Here is an 18,859-nt window from a genome sequence, read left to right as displayed (position 1 = left end):
GAAAGCACCCAGCAGACACCATTCCTTCTTCCCCTCCCTATTAGTCCCTCCGTCCTGCCTCTTCCCCTCCCCACTTGACACCAGTGTGCGTTTTTACTGGCAACACCTCCACGCTCAGCCCTCTCTCGGCACCGAAATAGCTGTGGCAAGGCTGCGGCCAGGCGCACTGCTCTTGCAGACGGTGCTTTCGTAACTCGGTTTGCACTGGCTGCCTCCCTCCAGCGTGACAGCCACCCCTTTATGTTCCTCCTCGCAGTTACTTATTTCCAGGGGAGCTACAGCAGAGTTTTTCACCCTGTGTCAGGCTGACACACAGTATGTCACACACGAGTGCAGTGCCTTTGGCCTTGCCCGGAGCATCTCCCCTTCCATTGTCCGTCCTGGGGCCAGGGGCACGGGTTGGGTCCAGCCACCCATGACCCTGTAGACCTGCAGCTCCCTCCCTGGACAGGCAGAGCCAGGAGACCAGCAGGCTTTAGCCAGGAAGGTATGAGGCTTACATGTCTCCCTCCCAAAAGACCGCGAAGTTTCTGAATGCTCCCGAGGACGTGGGGCTCAGCCTCCACGGACCGGCCGGCTCAACACACACCAACAGCCCCCGGGCTGGGGCGCTCTGCAGCGGCTCATTGATGCCACCAGCCTCCTGAAATATTAGGGGGCCTTTTAGTTTCGAAGGAAACCACAAGCCTTCAACCTCTCTTCTCACTTGTTGAGCTGTAGTTAGCAGACACGGTCCTTACCTTTCTGTGTTCCCTGGTCCCCACCCCAAGCCTGGGCACACAGGGACCCCCCGAGGGACCCACCAGTGCACTGTGGCACGGCATGGCAGCGCAGGACACTGGCACAGTGCACAGTCGCTCAGCTGTGCCAGATGAAGTACTGAGTAACTGGGGGATGATGCCGGGCCAGTCATCCCACACATGGCTGCAGAGGATGCCCAGCCTCAGCTCTGTCCATGAATGCAGGTGCCTGGCAGATGTGCGGCCAGGGGGGCATCCCATGCCAGTGGGATTTTTGGAAAGTATGGCCATGGCCTGCTGCATTTCCCAGCTCTGCGTAGTTGCTCCCACCACTGAACAGATGGACAGACAGACAGACAGACACACGTACACACTGCTGATCTCAATCTGCCATTCCCAGAGTAATCCCGCCGTACGTGTAAGTCAGGTTTGATGCACGTATGCAAACCGTGGGCAGCAGCCTCCTTATTCAAATTTGGTAATCAATGGTACACACCTCTCCATCTTGGAAAATAAACAACCCTGCCCTATTGCTTTGCCTTGGTCTCTCCTCAGCGAGAACTCCTCTCATGGCAAAGCCTTCGGCAGCCCGAATGCTCATTTCCCAACAGCCCCTCTGTCAGCACCATGATGGGCTCCTGGGGTTTTTTTCGTGCTTGATAGGCCTCGTCTCGCAGAAGTAAACATACCCAAACTGCACTAGCAAAATTCCCCATAGATTACATGGGGGATTTTATTCGAGGGTGATTCTGGTTTAATCTTGCAGCTGGGCTTACTATACACCTTTGGACTAGAGCATGTATCAGATAACTCCACCTGCTTAGCTGATTACATTGGGATAGTGTTATAAAAAATGTTACTTTGACATTTGTAGTCAAACAAACACATTTTGTGTTGAAGGATGGCGCAGGGCCAGCTTTGGGCAGCCACCGGGGATGGACAAGCTCCCCCCACCCCGTGCCAGTGCAGGTCACCCTGGGACAGGCAGCCCCTGCCCACCTCTCCCTGCACACGGGTGCGCTCGTGCTGGAGCGGGGCACGTCTACGTGGCTGAACGCAGCAGCGACAATCGCTCTGCCCACGCTGATGCTCTCCCCACCGATGCTGTCCCCACGCTGACGCCCTCCATCACGGCTGCAGCGGGCACACATGCAGCCCATCACGCTGGGGACGGCCTCCTGCCCTGTCTCAGCAGCAAGCACAGCGCCTGGAGCAACGCTAACCAAAAGAGGCGAGGGTTTGGTTTTTTTTTTTCCCTTACGCTGCTTTTTACTCTTTTCCTCTGCCTTTTAAAATTCCAGATGAGAAAAATAAATATTGGAAGGTTATCCTTTGTATCTCATGATCAGATCACAAGTTAGCATGTGACTTGGGAGGGAAAAACAAGTCTTTCCAGCAGATGTCAACGCAGCGAGTGAGCTCTGCTGACTGCTGTACCTTGATGTCTGCTGCCAAAGTCAATTCTTGGTGCATCCTTGAGGTAAAGAACCTCATGATTCATCAGGATCTTATTCTAATTAAAGAAAATTCAGATGACTTTCATTTTGGCTTTGCCTGTTTAGCAACTCTGAATGTAATGTGTATGTAAGGATAAATAGCAGTCCTCAGCCACTGTTTTGTAAACAGGTTGCAGCTCAGGAAGGGCAAGGGCAGGTTTGGAGCCACCCTGTAAGTCGTGTGCTCAGGGGCCTGAGCAAAAACCTCCCACTGAGCAAAGGGACCAATCAAACAGGAGCCCAGATAGCCACCCCACTGGCCAAGAGCCCACAAAAATGGCCTATAATGTACTTTGAAGGGCAGGGTGGGCATCGGCGAGAGGGGCCACATCGCCTCTGGGGAGCCGAGAAGCATCTCTCCATAGGGGAGGGGGGCCGGCAGTAAATAAGCTTGCTGCCTGTCTTCTTAAAGCACATCAGTGTTTGCCCATTCCCAGAGGTCTGGTGCCTGGGTGCTGCACATGCCCTGGCACATGCGGGCACTGGGTGGCCCATCCCCACCTGAGCACCAGGGTTTGCCCGCGGCCCCGGTGCGGCTCGATAAGCCGGCGATACGGCATCTCGCCGCAGTGGCCCCGCTACAGCTCCTGTCACGTGATGGGTCAGCAGTTCGTGGGAAGTTGCAAGCTGAAAGCTTGAAAAAAAACAAGTTACTTCAGCCAGCTCCTTCCCCACAGGAAATAAAAACTGGAGCTGAACTTCAGCAATTTGGGTTTGACCAGACTTATCTCGCCTGGGGCCCGGGGTGGGTTTGTCTCGCCTTGCTCCTGACTGAGCCATGAAACCCAGCAGGGAAAGGACTCGGAAAAGGGCAAGAGGGGCAAAACACCATTGCATGTTGCCATGGCGGGGGGGAAAAGGGCGTTGCTGTAGCTCTCCTGGAGCCACACATGGGGACAACTCTGCATGGGGAAGAGTCTCTCCCAGACCTTCCTGTCCCTGCGAGGCCGATGGGAAAAGCCAGCACAGCAAATATTCCCACGGCCGCTGTCCTCGTGCCCCGGCTCAGCCGGTGAAGCCGATCCCAGCGCAAGGTGCAGAGTGCGGCATGGGAAGGCTTTTGCCCTTCCTCTGCCCAGGCTCCATTGACAATCGGGAAGTTATTTTTAAACCAGCTTTTTCTTTTCCCCTGCAGAGGTGCTTGAATGGCTTTCCCCTAGCACACGGAAGTGCAGGGAGCACGGACGCTGTCTCTCATTGTGATGGGAAAGGTTATCGGGTACAAAACAAAAGTGAAATCATCCGCTGGCATTCCTGGGACCAAAATAGCCGCCTGCTCTCCAGCGCTGACGTTATCGCAGGGGAAGGAAGGCTCCGGATACAAGCAGTCCCGCTCCAGGGCTCACGTACTGACCCTGCAGCAAGCCAACACCCGGGCTTGCTGCAAGCAAGAGCAAAATGAGGCATTCTTGCCATGAAAGATTGAAGATAACTTAGTGGGTGAGGCCCCAGAGTTGCCATCGCTCCCAAGCAGCCACAGAGGCTGGCACAAGCATCACTCCAGTGGCGGCCCAGCAGAAAAGCTCAGCTGGCTCATGTTAGTGTGCAGCACTAGAGACCTGGGGACAGCAGGGGAGCAGGCAGAGCCATGGCAGATGGACGCTCCTAACAGGGGGATCTGTGAGCTGCCGGCCCCTGCTCCCGGCAGCCTGGGGGCTGCGGTGCCCTGCCCGTGCCGCTGGCTGCGCCCAGCTCCCCAGCAGTGGGGCTGGGGCAGTGCAGGGGCACGATGAACTGCAAACGCAAGGCTTGGCTATCGGCTCACTGAAAGCATCTTTGTTATTGGACTTATCTGGGGTTTTTTTGGTTATTGTTTTTTCCTCTTGCACAAATAGATTAAATCCAAGAAACAGCATCACCACAAAGCCAGGCACATCCATCGGGCTTGTCCTGACAGAGCCACTTAGGCATTTCTCAACTGAAATTTGTCACAAAGCACTGGTTTGCTGAAAGCAGAGCTTTCCACCAGCCTGGAGGCCCGCGTGCTCAGGAGGGCTCTGGTGCAGGGCTGCCCAGCATCACCTTGAGCCAGCAGCGTGTCGCTGTATGACTGAAGTGCTGCCTCTGCCCCAGTCCCCTCGTTGCCTTGTGCTTTTTTGCAGCTGCTCCCGTCAGGTCCTCTGCAAGAAATGCCAGGAAAGCACCAAGCTCTGGGGATCCCCACTGCTGGCTGCTTCCCAGGGATCTCCCATGTCTCCTGCTATGGGAAACACGACCACTGGAAAGTCCTTGTTTTGATTTCTCTTCTCAAGGCAGGATCATGCAGGCACAGAGCAGAGCCCCGGGCTGGCCATCCCTGGGGTGGTCCCTATGGAAACCATTTCTAGCAGCACTCCGAGGAGAGGAGCCGGAGGGGGGGATCACAGACTCCAACACCCCAGACCAGTTGCTGCTCACAGTCCTGCTCGCCACCTGCAACTAAGCCAAAAATCTGGGTAAGGGCTGCAGGGCCAGGCAGGGAGGGCTGTGGGGTGCTTTGCAGGTGGAGAAGGCAGGGACACCCAAGAGATCCCACGGAGCCCGGTGGAGATGGAGCTGCTGGCAGCCAGCATGCCGGAGCTACAGCATCAGCGAGGACATGGGGAGAGCGGGATTTGGGGAACCCTTCAGTGCTGAGCAGCCTTCTGTGCTGCCATCGGCACTTCCCAGCCTGGAAGAGGAGCTCATGTGCTTACTGGGCACCTGGGCTGAAGAGGTAAACCTCCTGCAAAGCCCAGAGACTTCATTGCTTAAATATCTCCCTGTGAAATGACTCCTGGGGGAGAGTGGTGAGTTGCAGCAGTGCTGATGCTGAGAACCAAGGAACATGAAAACTAGGGGTAAATGTTACTTCCCACGAACACACAGTAGAACATTTACCAAAATTGTCCAAGGCATTTTCAAAATAAGCCAAGTGCTCCACTGCCTGCCAAACCCAGATTCTTTTCAGAGAAGATTTAAGACTCTTCTTCATTTGAATTGCAGTAATGAACTAATACTGTGAGTGCCTCCAGCTGCCAGCAGCTGGCTCAGACTTAATTGCACCCAGGAGCCTTTCCCGGGAGCTGGGGAGCCGCCCCGTGCCCAGCCCAGCCCGGCCCAGCCCAGGCAGCAGGAGCGGCCCACGGCCGCTGCAAATATCGCTTCATGCAAAACCAAGCAGGTCGGGAAACACAAGCCAGCGCTGTCCGTACGGACTCCGGTGGGGACGGCAGAGCCGCCAGCGCGGGCTCCGGCACGGCTTTCCTGGCTTTGTTGACGGGTACGGCTTTATCGCTGTTAAAACACCATTTGTTGCTGTGACTTTTTCCCCCCTTCTTAAATGTCAACTTGAAAAGAAAAATTCGGGAAAGGTCACTTACCAGAGAGACTGGAACAACTCCAGTCACTTGGATAAACACGTGTAGGGTCAGCTGCTGTGAGAGGGGATTTTAAACCAGTTATTTACCTGGTTGAATAAGTGGTGTGTTTCTGCAGGAGGGAGAGACTTTATGTACCTTGTGGGAGGCAATCAATCTCCTTACCACCCATCCATCTGCTGCCAGGATCGTTAACCCTTTGGGACACCCAGGCAGGGAAGATGCTTCACTTAGGATGCCTAATTCCGTATTCTAAGGGGGCATGAGCACCCATCAAAGCCCCAGGCTTACCCCAGCACCACTGGTCTGACGCTGTGGAGAGCTGCTCGCTGGCAGCCCTGCCAGACCCCTTCCCCGGGCACCCGCTGGGGCTGCTCTGCGCCCCTGCATCCCACTTGGTTCTTCAAGCCAGTCGAGGCACTAATATTTGGCTGGAAGCAAGGTGCCAGAGACCCCGTTAGTGAGCAGCAGCATTATGCGTACACAGATGTACACGGAGCAGATCCAGAGTCAGGCGTGCTGGGTCCTGTTCTTACCGGCAGCGTGAGCAGAGACCTGCTGCACTCCTCAGCTTCCCTCAGCTGCAAAAAAAGGATAACCAGGACATCCTGTTGATAAAAAGGCACCCATTTAGAAGATTAGGGGAATGGCATGGGGTTTTCGTTACCCCCAGCTAAGGTGGGGAATTGGAAGGTGAGAGCTGTGCACCGCAGCAGACAGTGAGCCGAGCTTTCCCTTCCTGCCTTCCCAAGGATGCTTCAGCATCCAGCAAACACCGTGCAAACCCTGGCAAAGAGCAAACCCAGAACAGAAGCCCTTCCCCTGCCGCCCCTTACCTCCCAGTCAGTGCCCGGCCACCTTCAGCGTGCGTTTGAGTGTGCCCAGCACTCACAGCCCTCCTGCCCCTGCAAGATGGCGGCAGTTTGCCCCTTGATTTGCAGTAGTCATCAAATGTGGTAATTGCCCCTTGCTGACAGCCATAGAATGGGGCAGGAGTTTGCCTGCTGACACAGGGAGCAGGGAGGGTTTGGCAGCCCCAAGCATGCCTGCTATCCTTTTCAAGGAGCCTGGGCAGCTTAGGCGAGAAAGAACCGCAGGTTTCCTGCAAGGTCTCACCAAGCGCCGCGACACGCCGCTCGCCTGCCCGGCGGCAGAGCAGTGGGCATTCCCAGCAGTTCTCACTGCTCCCCGCTGCCTAAGTGCTGCTCCTATGTCAGGGCCAGCCAGGCACGGCCGGAGCCCTGATAACTGCGGCTCCTTCAGAAAAATTCCCAGCTACCAAAGGCGCAGGTGGCAAGGGGCCGCTTTCGCAAAGCGGCCAGCAGGCGCGTCGATAAGGAGCAGCCCCTGCAGACACGGCCTCGTGATGCCCTTTAGCTCTACCTGCTGCCGCTGCGCTTGATCTTGGCAGGTATGTTTGCCTCTCACCTGGTACGTTTCCACCCCGCCGCTGAACGTGCTGGCTGCAGCCAAGTCAAGGATTTGACTAAACTAATAAACCTTTTTCCATTTGTCTTCCCTGTCCCAGCCGTCATCCCCACAGCTTCTCAACAAGGGTAACTCCAGAATTTTGTTAAAAAAAATCCATCGATTTTTGCCCTTCTTTATAGCCAGTATACTCATTTATGACTTGCACAGAGTACCCTGTAGCTCAGTAGCACCCAAACTAGCATACGGACCAGAGCAGTTCCAGACAAATCTACTGCAAGATGGGTTTCCAAACCACCACCACCCGCTGAACCTGTTTGATTGATCAAGGTCCCTAGGCACGCACCACCTCCATTCCCCTCAGCATCCTCTCGCTGCCCGGTGCGCATCCTGCACCCTACGCTTCCGCAAGGGCCTGGATGAGACCATCACCACCGCAAGCTGGGAAGGCTGGAGTTACTCTGGAGGGCTGGCACTAACCCCACAGCAGGCAGGGAATGGCTTTGCAGGCGCCTGCTTCATGGTCATCCCCTGTGGCCACATTTGCTGAGATCTCCCGGCCCAGTTTCTGCGGGGAGCAGAGCACGCCTCTGCCAGCCCATCAGCAGCCCCGGCTCGGTCTATGGAGAGAACAAGCCAAGGTGCACGCTGAGCCAGGCTGAGGTATTTTGGCACAAGCACTTTTCCCACAGCAAAAAGGGCACTGTCTGTGATCCAGTTCAGCTCTGTTTACAGTTGCTGTGCTTACTCCTAAATAAAAGTGGAGCACACAGCCTTATTCAGGACAACTACTCAGCTGCAGGAACCTGACGGCTTATGTTGACCCTGTAAGGAAATCAGTGCTGGCCAGGGACCCCACGTCAGCCCCATCCGAAACACCCAATGCTGCTCAAACCTAACGACTCACATTATTGTGTGCAATGAACAGCCTTATGGCCTCCAGCAGCCATGCAAAGGGTACCGCAGCAGTGCAAGGTCAAAGGCATAAGGTCTCTGCACAGTGGGAAACCACCACCACGAGGCTTTCAGAAGTTAAGCTAGACAGAAGAATTGTCAGCAGCAGGGAAAAGGGCAGCTGTTGGTCCTGCCAGTAAAAACAAAAAAGGAGAAACCAGCCCACCACCGCTTCCGATCGGATGTGACAGCTCTGTCTGAGGTCCTCAGCAAACGCAGCCTGTGTTGCAAGCGCAACAGGAGACCCAGGAGCACCCAGGCGAGGGGAAGTGGAGAGCCCCGGCTCCCGGGGCGCGGGAGGGGGAGCCACGGAAAGCAGCCCCCGCTTCTGCTCTGCCCCACAGCCAGCACTGGCTCACGCACGCCTCGGGAAGGAGCCCAGGTCCTGGTTACGTGTGTGCCATGGCCCCATTAATACTGGTGTCTCGTCCTGGCAGCCTTTCCCAAGCAGGGGGTGGGTTTCCTCTAAGAAAACCAGAGATAGATCGTTTCCTATAGCTAGGGAAAAGAAGAGCCTCTCGCACCTCTGTGCTGGCCAGGGGAGATGGCTTCAGGCAGCCTGTTCCCAAACACAGCAAAGCGTTCCCACCAGGCCCTACACGCCCCTTGAAATAATTCATTTTTTGTGGAATTCAGTCACTTTAAAAAAACAACAGAAACCCCTTCCACAGGCTTGCAGCAATATTTTGTCTGTAAATAATCTAGAGAGCAAGGTCACATTCCCAAGGGAAAGCAGAGCAGGGGAGGGTGGGCAGGGGGGCGGAGGCGGTGCACGGTGCGGAGGGGTGTGCAGCCTGCGGCCCTGGGCACAGCCGGGCTGGGGGACCGGGGGAAAGCAGAGAAATGGGCGCTGGGGGAAGGGGCAGAGCAGAAAGGGAACCCCGGGGTAAGAGGTGAGGTGATTTCACCCTACTTTTGCCGGCTGTGGCAGAGGGTGAGCCGCAGGCACCGAGCTCTCGGTGGGCCCCAGCACTGCCCGCTCGCAGGCTCTCGCGCATCTCTGTGCTTCGGTCCCTCGTCCGCAAAACGGGGACAAGCGACTCGTCTGTCCTCCCATGCTTTGGCACGCGTGCCAGGCCCCACTGCCGGCAGGATGGTGTGCCGGCACAGAGCCATGCAGGGCTCAGCCTGCCCTGCCGCTGGCTCCCAGGGACAGCGGCAGCAGCTGGGGGTGGGCATGGGCTGCCCCGCTCGCCGGGGAGCATCTCGCACCGCTGGTGCATTGCTGCAAAGATGGAAATTCTGAGCACTCCCAGGGAAGCAGAGGCTGTCCTGCCCAGGCTCTCCCTACAGGCATGGCATGGGATACGCCGACCCCAGCATCCCCTGGTGCTTGCTCTGTTCGTGCCAAAGCTGTTGAAGTCTGCTTTTCGGGATTGCTGCTGGAGCGGGCTCTCAGCGGCAGCTCCAGTGCAGCGGCCGGGCCACGGCGCCTGGCTTCGCCCTGCCAAAGGGCAGCTCCTCCAGTAGAAAGGAGATGCAAATCTCACCCAGCTCTGCAGTGCCAAGAGCTCGGGGAGTTCAAAGCCCTCCGCCAGCTGCGTGGCAGCGAGGGGAGCAGGAGCACTATGGGAAACCACCCACAGCTCTGGATCCAGTGTAGAGCAGATGGCAGAACAAACAGCACCGGGATTTCTGTTTCACATAATATTTTCCCTGGTCGCTCCCACGTTTAACCTTTTCCTCCCATGGAGCAGATCTTCTCTTGGAAAAACTGACCAGGAACACTGGAAGGGTTTCAGAGCAGCAGGTGGTGTTCTGAACATCACCAAGGACAATACACAAGACCCCAGCGGATTTTTTTTCTTTTTAAAGATTCAGGCTACGTTTGTGCTATTTTGTGCCCTTTTCCAAAGATTTTGAGAAAATAATTTTTCTTTTTCTAGGCCGGGGAAGGGTGATGCTGCTATGGCACAGAGCTGCCTACACAACTGGCAGCAAGAACATTTAGGGATGCTCTTCATGCTATGGCTGAGTGTGACCTGTGCTGAGCAGCAGCCCCGCACAGGAGGGGTGCTCGCGCCGGGACTGCCAGCGGGGCTACTGCAGGTGCCCGCTCCTCAGGGCATGTAAGGGTTAGGGAAAAAAAAAGAGAAAAAAAATTAAACCTTCACGTTTTACAGACTTCTCACATGCTGGAAAGCTCAGGGGTTTCTGTGGAGTTTTAGGACAGAAACCACGTACTGACTGGCTGACCCTGCAGGGCCGGGTTTCACCCGCAGCAGGCAGTGGCCGTGAGACAGCCCCACGCTCCCGTCGCAGGGGTCAGCGGTGCCGCCCCGTACGGGGCTGTGTGAGGGGACAGGATTCAGCCCGGGGAGGAATCCAGCCCTCCTGGGCAGAGCTGGCACCTGCTGGATCATGTCCCATGTTCTGCGTGAAAATGCCACCATCCGGCTCGGGTATGAAACGCCCGAGGAACCACATCACTTGCAGGCTCCCAGTATAATGAGGTTCAACATTTAAAGCGCTCGCCTGTATCAAGGTGCCCACTGTGCATGCGCTGGATATCAGGAAACAAGTGTTTGCCCTCTGTGTCAAGCACATCAGTTCTCGGCTGCTGCTGGTCTCGTCACTACCGTTTTACAAGATTGTTTTATACCTGACTGGTGGAATTTGTTCTTGCTCATGCATTATAATCACTAGAAAGTCATCTAACCACCACCCACCCAGTACAGCACCAGTATGACCACTCCTTCACAGCCTTGTGCTTGGCACCAAGAGGCGGCGCGGCCGTGCTGCCTGGGGCACAGCCCAGCGCGCGGGGCAGGGCGACGCTGGGTGCCCCCAGCACGGCCGCGCTTCCCGCAGGCAGGCTGCTGGGACCTCTGGGAGTGCACCCTCTGCCTCAGGAGGGGTGGGAAAGCCCCAGGCTGGCAAGGGAGCAAAGCAGCCGTGTCCAGCCGGAGGAGCAGGAGGTCCAGCCTACGTGCCAGGAGGCCGAGTGCCGAGTGAGCTTTTGCTGGCTGCTCCTGGAGAGACAAGAGTAAATGCTGCTTTCCCTGCACTGACTCCTCACCAGAGCCACACGGCTCTGCCTGTATTTTAGGAGTTTCCAATGGGCTCATCATAAAGCTTCACAATTAATGCTGAGAAATTAATTACAACAGTCTGGGATTCTTCTAAACGCACTAATGGCTACAAGGGAGGAGCCAACCAGCCTCTTAGCTCAGCACACTACAGACAGTGCCTTCTCTCTAGCACTTTGATGAAGCCAAGCACTTCTGCTCTTTTACTGCTATGCATCGCAAATTAAAAGCGCCAGCAAGAGCTCCTGGCTTTGGCGTCAGGCTGCAGAGCAGGCTGCCCACAGCAGAGCTCCAGATACCATGCCTGGGCCTCCCTGAGGTGCAATGAAGCACCGACAACTTCCCCACGGTCAGACTGAGCCAGGCCATCATTCCCCACAGACCCTGCTGGGTCCACATTTTAAAAAAGCCACATTTAAAAAAAAAAAAAAAAAGACAGTATCCAAAAGCTGTAAGCAGGGTGTGGGGTTCCTGCTGTTATTCACCATGTGCTGAGCTGTTCAGAGACAAACAAAAGAGCAGGTTGGGTCAAACACAGGAACTCCCTCAAGCAAACTGTTGTCACAGGTCAGAATCATTAAAGGGATCAAATCCAGAGAGCACAAACTTTCCGCAGTGCCTACAGTGCAGACAGGCTTTTCTAATTCCCTGCACTGCGGTGTCTCTTACAACAGGACATCGTGGATTTCAATCGCCCCGGTAGCTGGCGTGGTCCCCTACTGAATTAAACCAGACATTTTAATAGGTTTAATTCTTAACCAACAGAAACACGTAACGCACGTCAGCTCTGACACAAAATGGGTGAACATCCAGAAACCACAAGATTGCCAGTTTGTGAGTATCAGTTACAGGCTGTAGTGCTAGAAACTTATCACAGGCTGGGCAGAAACAAATGGCCTGTTTGAAAGGAGACCTATTTGACAAGGAAAGCCAGGTCCTCTCTTCCTCCTCTCATTTGAATAAAACAAATAGACCAAGCCCAGGCAGAGAAAAAAATCCAGTGAAACGATCTTGTTAGCTCAGCACAGAGCTGATTTCTAGACTTCCTACATTTGACTTCAAGTAAATCAGGATTTTATTTTTTATTTTTAACTCTGTTCTCCTTTAAGAACTTCAGTTTGTAACGGGAAAATTGTTAAAAGTCTGAAGGTAACATTTTTAAGTGCTCCCAATAGCAGCAGCACTTATGAAGGAATTACACTGCCTCTTTTTGAACCTGAAAGCCAGTCATTTCCCAGCTGCACCCGCTCTCCCAACATCGCATCTTCTCATGGCAAGGACGCCCCAGCTCAAGTCTGGTACAGAAAGCAGCCAGAAAAAACAGAAGTGAAACCCAGAAGTTTGTTTTCATTATCCAAACTGAATGAAGACAAGAAGTGAAATTATGTGAATAAATGCTACACACTTGATCTTTTTTCCTTCCAATGATTCGCTGGGGGTTTTTTTGGCTGCCCAATTAGTAAGTCAACAGGGCTCTCCCACCCGGCCCGGGCTTGGGTACCACCCTGCAGGTGAGACCCACGCCGCACCCCTCGGGATGGCAGCATGGGCGGGCAGAACAGGCCGCAGCACCAGCACCAATGCCTTCAGCGAGACATGCCAGACCGGATTTTTTGCATGCCACAGCAAAGCAGCTCACAAACTGCCATATAACACCATTCTGCAACTCACATTTTTTGAGCTCTAACAGCGTCTCATTTTTTCCAAGTCAAAAAGAAACCCATTGGCTAGTTCAACGCTCTTAAGAAGCCTGATGAATAGATTTCTCTTTCCTTTAACAGGAAGGCAGCTGGGCTCCTGCAACAGCACGTCAGCCTTTGCTGGTGATTACAATGGATGCCCCGTCAGAAGGGAACGGCGTAGGGAGCAGGTGCAGCGCCAGCAGATAACACTAACTGCTCCAGTAAGGCCACTGTGAATACCATTATAAGCTGGGAACGCCGCCTTCTCCACCTCTCAGCCCTGCAAAGGTCTCCATACACAGCAGAGCAGGAAAGACTGGGAACTGCAATGAGCAGCCAGGCGACGGCCGCAGCTCAGCCAGCACCTTTATGCCTCTCCTCTCCCCTCGAACACAAGACCCTGCCCAGCACTGGGGCGCCTCGAAGCACCCACAACTGATGGCTTCTGCAGGTGTAGGCACATTGGGGCCCCAGCAGAACCTACAGCAATTACGGCGTGCTAATCATTAGACAGGACGAGGCCTGTTGCATCCACCACCTGCCTGGGAAGTACACCAACGCTGAAGATGTGAAAGCTGTCAGGAGGATTAGATGTAGCCTTGTGCTTAAACACCACCTACTCTCCTTCTGCATTTAAAGAAAGGAACAGCAGCATCTTGCTTCCCTTTTCTGAAGCAGAAAAGAGGATGAGCAGCAGTTTTCAACTGAAATACAGGACTTCATTGAGACAAATGGTCAGGCTGAAATGGAGAAAAAACAATCAGAAGCGTCAGGCAAATGTAAGTTAGTCTAAACTACCCTGAAATGAATGGGGCTCCAATGATTTAAGCCCTGGTCTTCAATCCTACACCACCATGGTCCCACGGCAGCAGAGAGCGGCTCGGGTGGGACGAGCACATCCCCTGCCAGTACCAGGGCAGGGAGCGTGGGCTGCGGTGGCCTGGGCTGTGCCCACTGCCCTCGGGGTGGCTGAGCGGAGCACCCTTGGGTGCGGGCTGCCAGCAGAGACCAGAGCAGCCTGGCTCCGGGCGTCAGGCAGCCACAGGCAGTGTTGCTTCTATGCTGCTGAGCTGCACTGCAGCCTCCTGACTCAGCCTTACAGCTTTCCTAAATTACCCCCAGTTCTTCTAGCTTTTAGGAAACCTACCCCCAGCTTCTCCCAGGCCGAGGAAGAGTGGCAGGCACTCTCCAAGCCGCACCTCATATAGGGTCAGGTTTACACCAAAGGCTGATGTGACTTTATTCAAGGACGTTTCCACACTGTTTTCTTCTCTTTTCCAGAGCACCCTGTAAAAACCAGCATAATATCCTCTCTGCTATTGCTTTTTGGGGCCTGCCAGATCAGGTTACACTGGAAATCAGGATACCGATATTTTATCTTTGTCCTGTTTGATATTGAGGAGACATTGAGATCCGCAGTAGATTGTTTCCATGCAACACTTGACCTCTGTTTAGAGCATTTCTTGCCCTGTCGTTTGCCATGCTTTTCAGCACACATCCCCCAAGCATCCCACATTTTGGAAACCACCTTCACTTCCCAGCACCAGCCAGCTCACTCCCACCATAGCGAAAGCTTCAGGCACTGCAGCATCCTGGCCGCCCAGGACGACAGGAGGCAGATGCCCAAGAGCATCCAGCTGCCACAGAAGCAGGCACCGTCCCTGCGGGAACTCGAGAGAGGAACTGAGCACGACGGTCCCGCGCTGTGGGGTCTTAATCCTTTCACCAAGAGGAGCCAAGCCGGAGTTTAGAGAACTGGAAGTCAGAGAACAAGCAGACATTTGTTCTCAGCGGGCGGCGCGAGGGGGAGGACCGCCAGCTCCTTCCCACCTCCGCGGGACTTACCGTCCCTGAATGTCCCTTTTTGTCCTTCTCCCTGCATCTGCGGCCGGTCGGCACAACGCCGCTCTGTCCAGCGCAGGGCCACAGCCCCCACCGCACACCTCCCCGGGGGCCCGCTGGCCAGCAGAAGGAGAAGCAGGGTGGCCGCTGCCGGCCACGGTGATGCCGACCCGGCTGCCAGGCTGACCTTTCCCAAGAGGAAGCCCACCGCCCGCCGGGTGCTCTTCCCACAGAGGGGCATGCCCTCTCGAAGGGCAGAGGGGTGCGCCGACGGGCGGCCAGGGAGGGAGGCTGAACAACGGGCTCGCGCGGTTGAACGGGCATCAGAGCCAGCAGTGCCACAGAAACATCTGACTTGGAGGGGGGAGCACGAGACCGCTTCTTAAAAGCGTTAAGCCCAACACCCTCAAAAGTTACAGCTGCTCAGTATTACTAATCTGAGAAGGGTTGAACTCTTGTCACCTATTGCTAGTCTTTATCGTAACTCCTATCAGAAACTCCAGTTTCGGTAAAAAAGCATGCATGTGTGAAAGAGAGAGGAGCAGCAAGTCTTGGCAGAGAAGAAACAAGAGCTCTGTCGCTCTCTACAAGCAGGAACAGGTCTGAGGGGAGCCTGCCTGTACCCAGCTATGTTGGTAAACTTTGGAAAGTTTTGGCCTACAAAAGCACCAGGTTATTTCCCGTCTCAGTGGTGAAGATGGGCCTTTTGGACTGGATTTTCCCCTTAGGCTGTCTTACCCCTAGTTCTGACTGCAGGGCTCCTCTGCAACGAAGACTGGTATCACACTGCTCTGGTGCTGCGCAGCTCCTCCTTTCAGGTCAAAGCACCAGGAAGGTGGGTACAAACTGACGGATCTGGGCAACCGCTGAAACAGGCGCTGTCTGCGTACCATCACCCATCCGATCAAATAAGCAGAAAGTTTTTTAAAATAAAAATACTTAACATTTATTCACCTTTGAAGTCACCATAGTAAAATTGTACACGCTATGAGTAACCCAGGAACGTTATTAAAAGCTACCAGAAACATAAGGCAATTTGTACAACCACTGAAAGAAATACACAGCATGTTGAAAAGAGGGTGAACTATTACTCAAACAAGACAATGCTTGATACGCACTAGAGTGACAAGAACCAGCATTAAGTTTTAAACAAAAATAAAGATGTCATGGCTACAAGTATTATACAGTGATAAATACTTCAAAAATATATTAAGATATATGGAAATTCTCGTTTTGTCAAGGAAATCCAGAGAAATTCCAGCCCTCACTGGATTTCAATATACCAATTAAGGTTTAATATTTAAATTCCTTTCCTTTCAGTAAGAACCAGTACTGCAGCCATTACCGTCCTGTATCAATACTTATCTTCTTGTAGTGTAATGAAATCAGCCTTATGTTACATTAAGCACTAATGCCTCTCGCATCACGGGCACTAATTGCTCTAAATCAACGAATGAGTTGCCTTTCGGTAACAAGTGCTGTGCACCGCATTTGAAGACATAAACCGTGTTAAATCACAGTCAACGTTCGGCCGCTTTACAGTATTAATGGAAGGCGGGTTCGAAGACTTGCCTCCATGTAAATAACACGTCTTGAACAGAGGGTGTAGTAGCAAGTCCACCATAACGTTTTCCTAGCATAACACCGAGCACTCAGAAGTTACAGTACATGAACCATGCTAAAGTTTAGGTTACACCTTCGAAAAGAAAGTCCAGAGGATGTTTGGAGGCAACAGGCTTTGAACATGCACAAATGGTTTAGTACACATTTGTTTGTGCTGTTACCGCGTAGCGAGTGAAGCAGTTTATAGCCAAGGATTTGGTGAGAAAGTTTTCCGAGCCAGTTTAAAAATATAAACTTCTTCTTAGAGGGTCTGTTCTATAGAAAATAGAGTGAAATCTGGTCAATTGTCAGTTTTGAGAGTACTTTCCCATGGCAAGATCCATTCATCAGCCTACCGCACCACCAAGAGAAAAGCCAATCCTGCTATTCCAAACCCCGCTGCGGCCATGATCGCGTTGCTTATGGTGCTGCTCTGGTCGGCCGGCTGGGAGCCGTGTCTGCTGAAGAAGCGACAGAAGCCATCCTAGAAAAGCAAGAGAAAGGACATTGAGTTGGTTGGCTTACAATTAACCAGCTTTCTTCCAGCAAGTCTTTGAGCACCGTTTGGTTCATACTCCCAGCATGCCGTTTGTCAGCTGCAGAAGTCTCTATTTTAATCATGAAAGTCTAAGCCTGCTGCCTTGGGCACACAAAAATGCTTTGTGAGAGCCTTTGCACAAGGCGACTGAAAGCAGTAACTACAAGTGTTTGTACGCTTTGCTCAATAGACAATTGCAAACTTCCTATTGAGATGCTCAGCATGTCATTATGTTATTTTTGCCCTTTTGGGCAAGTTGCTGGCGGGAGCTGCCAGCATTGTTCCCCCTCATTCAAGTTTCAGAAAGTATCTGAAACACAGGATATGGAAACTTCCACTTAAAAGACAGGAGCCCGGAGCCGGTCCCATCTCGGTGGATGCGGGACGGATCTCTCGGAAGGGCCAAGCGGACACTGCTCAGAGCTGACCTATGACAGAGCAAAGCTGGCAGCTGCTCTCCCAGATCGTTGTGATAATCAGAAGTGGCAGCAATACAACTCCAGATGGTCGTGTTTGAACTCTGCTCCGCAGATGTCTATGTAAACAAGTTATACTCTTAATTTCTTCCGGAACTTTGTTCTTTACACTTTAATTTGTGCGAACAGGCAACGCGATTTTGCCAAGTGACAGTGAACGTTGTAGCCAACCACCATACTGTTCCGAGCAGTGACCACTGGAAAACCAAGTTCATTTTGGTCTCTGGAAAAGTCCACAAAACCAGTGGCTGCTTCCCCCCCTTTCTATTTTTAGTGCTTATTTGTACTGGCATCAAATATTCCACTAGGACCGAAAATAGGAAATGTGCAGTTCTGCGGGATAGCTGACATTTTGTTCAGAAACGCAGGCAGAGCTGCATGGACGCCTTGAAAGCCGTACTTTCAGCATGCATCTCAAGCGGCAGAAAGCAACAGCAGCCGCCATCGCTTTACATCGCAGCGTACGTGAACGCTACTGCCCACACCGTCCCGAGGCCCCGACCTGACCAGTTCCAGGACACGCAGGAACCAGAGCAGCAGGTCTAGCGGATGGGTGGCTTTACAGACAGGCAGAGTTAAGAACAGGCACATTGGTGTTTTGTGTTTACACTTGGGAGAAGACCCGTGTCAGCCTGCTCGCCAAAACCTGAAGACTGTGGACCTGAGGAGAAGGTAAACCTTGCCCCCCACCAGCCAGCAGCATCATTCCTGTATTTTTAGGAGGCTGCAGCTTGACAGAGCTGGCCACTGGCGCCTTCAGAGAGCTGGCCTAAGCCACAGCGCAGGGCACCCGCAGGCACCTTGAACACCCCAGCGCGCACCCACCGCACGCCGCTACGGATTAACCGGCCCCCGCAGGGGGCCCGAGCCTTCCCCGCGGCGCGCCGCCGCCGGGGCCGCACACGCCCACCGCCGCAGGCCCACCGGCACCTCCCCGGGCAACGGCACCCCTCCTCCCCCTGCAACACCCCCGGGGCCGAGCTGCAGCGCGGCGCCGGGGGCTGCCCTGCCCCGCTCCGCTAACCGGGGAGAGGGGCCGGGCCTCCCGCTGCCCACCCCAGGCGGCTCTGCCGGGCCGTGCTCCCGGCTCCCCACCCTCCGGCTGCCCGCGGCCGCGCGTCTGCACCGCGCCCGGGCCGACCCCCGCCCCGCCCCCGCTCACCCATCCGCCGTGCGCCTCCAGCCACTCGCCCCGCTCCTCGGCCAGGTAGGCGGCCAGCGCGGCGGCCAGGCAGCGCGGCCCGTCGCCGCAGCCCCGCTCCACCAGCGCGGCGGCCAGCGTGCCGGCGAAGACCACCAGCGCCAGCAGCCGGCCCCAGTTGAGGCCGCCCTCGGCCTCCAGCTGCGCCGCCACCCGCTCCAGCAGCGCCGCCGCCTCCCGCGGCTCGGCCCGCGCCAGCGGCGCGCAGGAGCGGAAGAAGGACCGCTCCCGCCGCTCCAGCTCGGCCGCCGCCCGCCGCAGCGTGGCCGCCGTGGGGCTGGCGGGCAGCTCGGCGCCGCCGCCGCGGTGCTGGAAGTAGTCCTCCAGCAGCAGCGCCGTCTCCTCCTTCAGCGAGCCCGGCATGGCGGCGGCCCAGGGCGGCTGCGGCCCCGCAGCAGCAGCTGCCGCCGACTAAGAGGCGGGGCGGCCCCTCCGCCCGGCCCGGCCCGGCCCGGCCCAGCCCCGCTCGCCCCGGGGCGCTGGGAAGCGCTCCCCTCCTCCGGGGCGGGGCCCGGGGCGGTGGAAAGCCGAAG

At 54.9% G+C, this 18,859-nt stretch overlaps 1 protein-coding gene across 1 annotated transcript; it reads right to left on the bottom strand.

The window, feature by feature from the left end:
• Positions 1-15,455: 15,455 nt before the first annotated feature.
• Positions 15,456-18,767, bottom strand: BCL2L10 (BCL2 like 10). Its single transcript, XM_082322814.1, has 2 exons — positions 18,288-18,767; positions 15,456-16,595 (listed from the first exon to the last, which is right to left on the bottom strand). The coding sequence occupies exons 1-2, from the start codon at positions 18,687-18,689 to the stop codon at positions 16,464-16,466; spliced, it is 534 nt and encodes a 177-aa protein (XP_082178940.1). The 5' UTR covers positions 18,690-18,767; the 3' UTR covers positions 15,456-16,463.
• Between the last annotated feature and the right edge of the window lie 92 nt (positions 18,768-18,859).

The sequence above is a fragment of the Platalea leucorodia genome (genome assembly GCF_965183815.1).
Source record: "Platalea leucorodia genome assembly, chromosome: 9".
Taxonomy (NCBI): domain Eukaryota; kingdom Metazoa; phylum Chordata; class Aves; order Pelecaniformes; family Threskiornithidae; genus Platalea; species Platalea leucorodia.
This window is presented reverse-complemented; position numbering and strand designations above follow the sequence as displayed.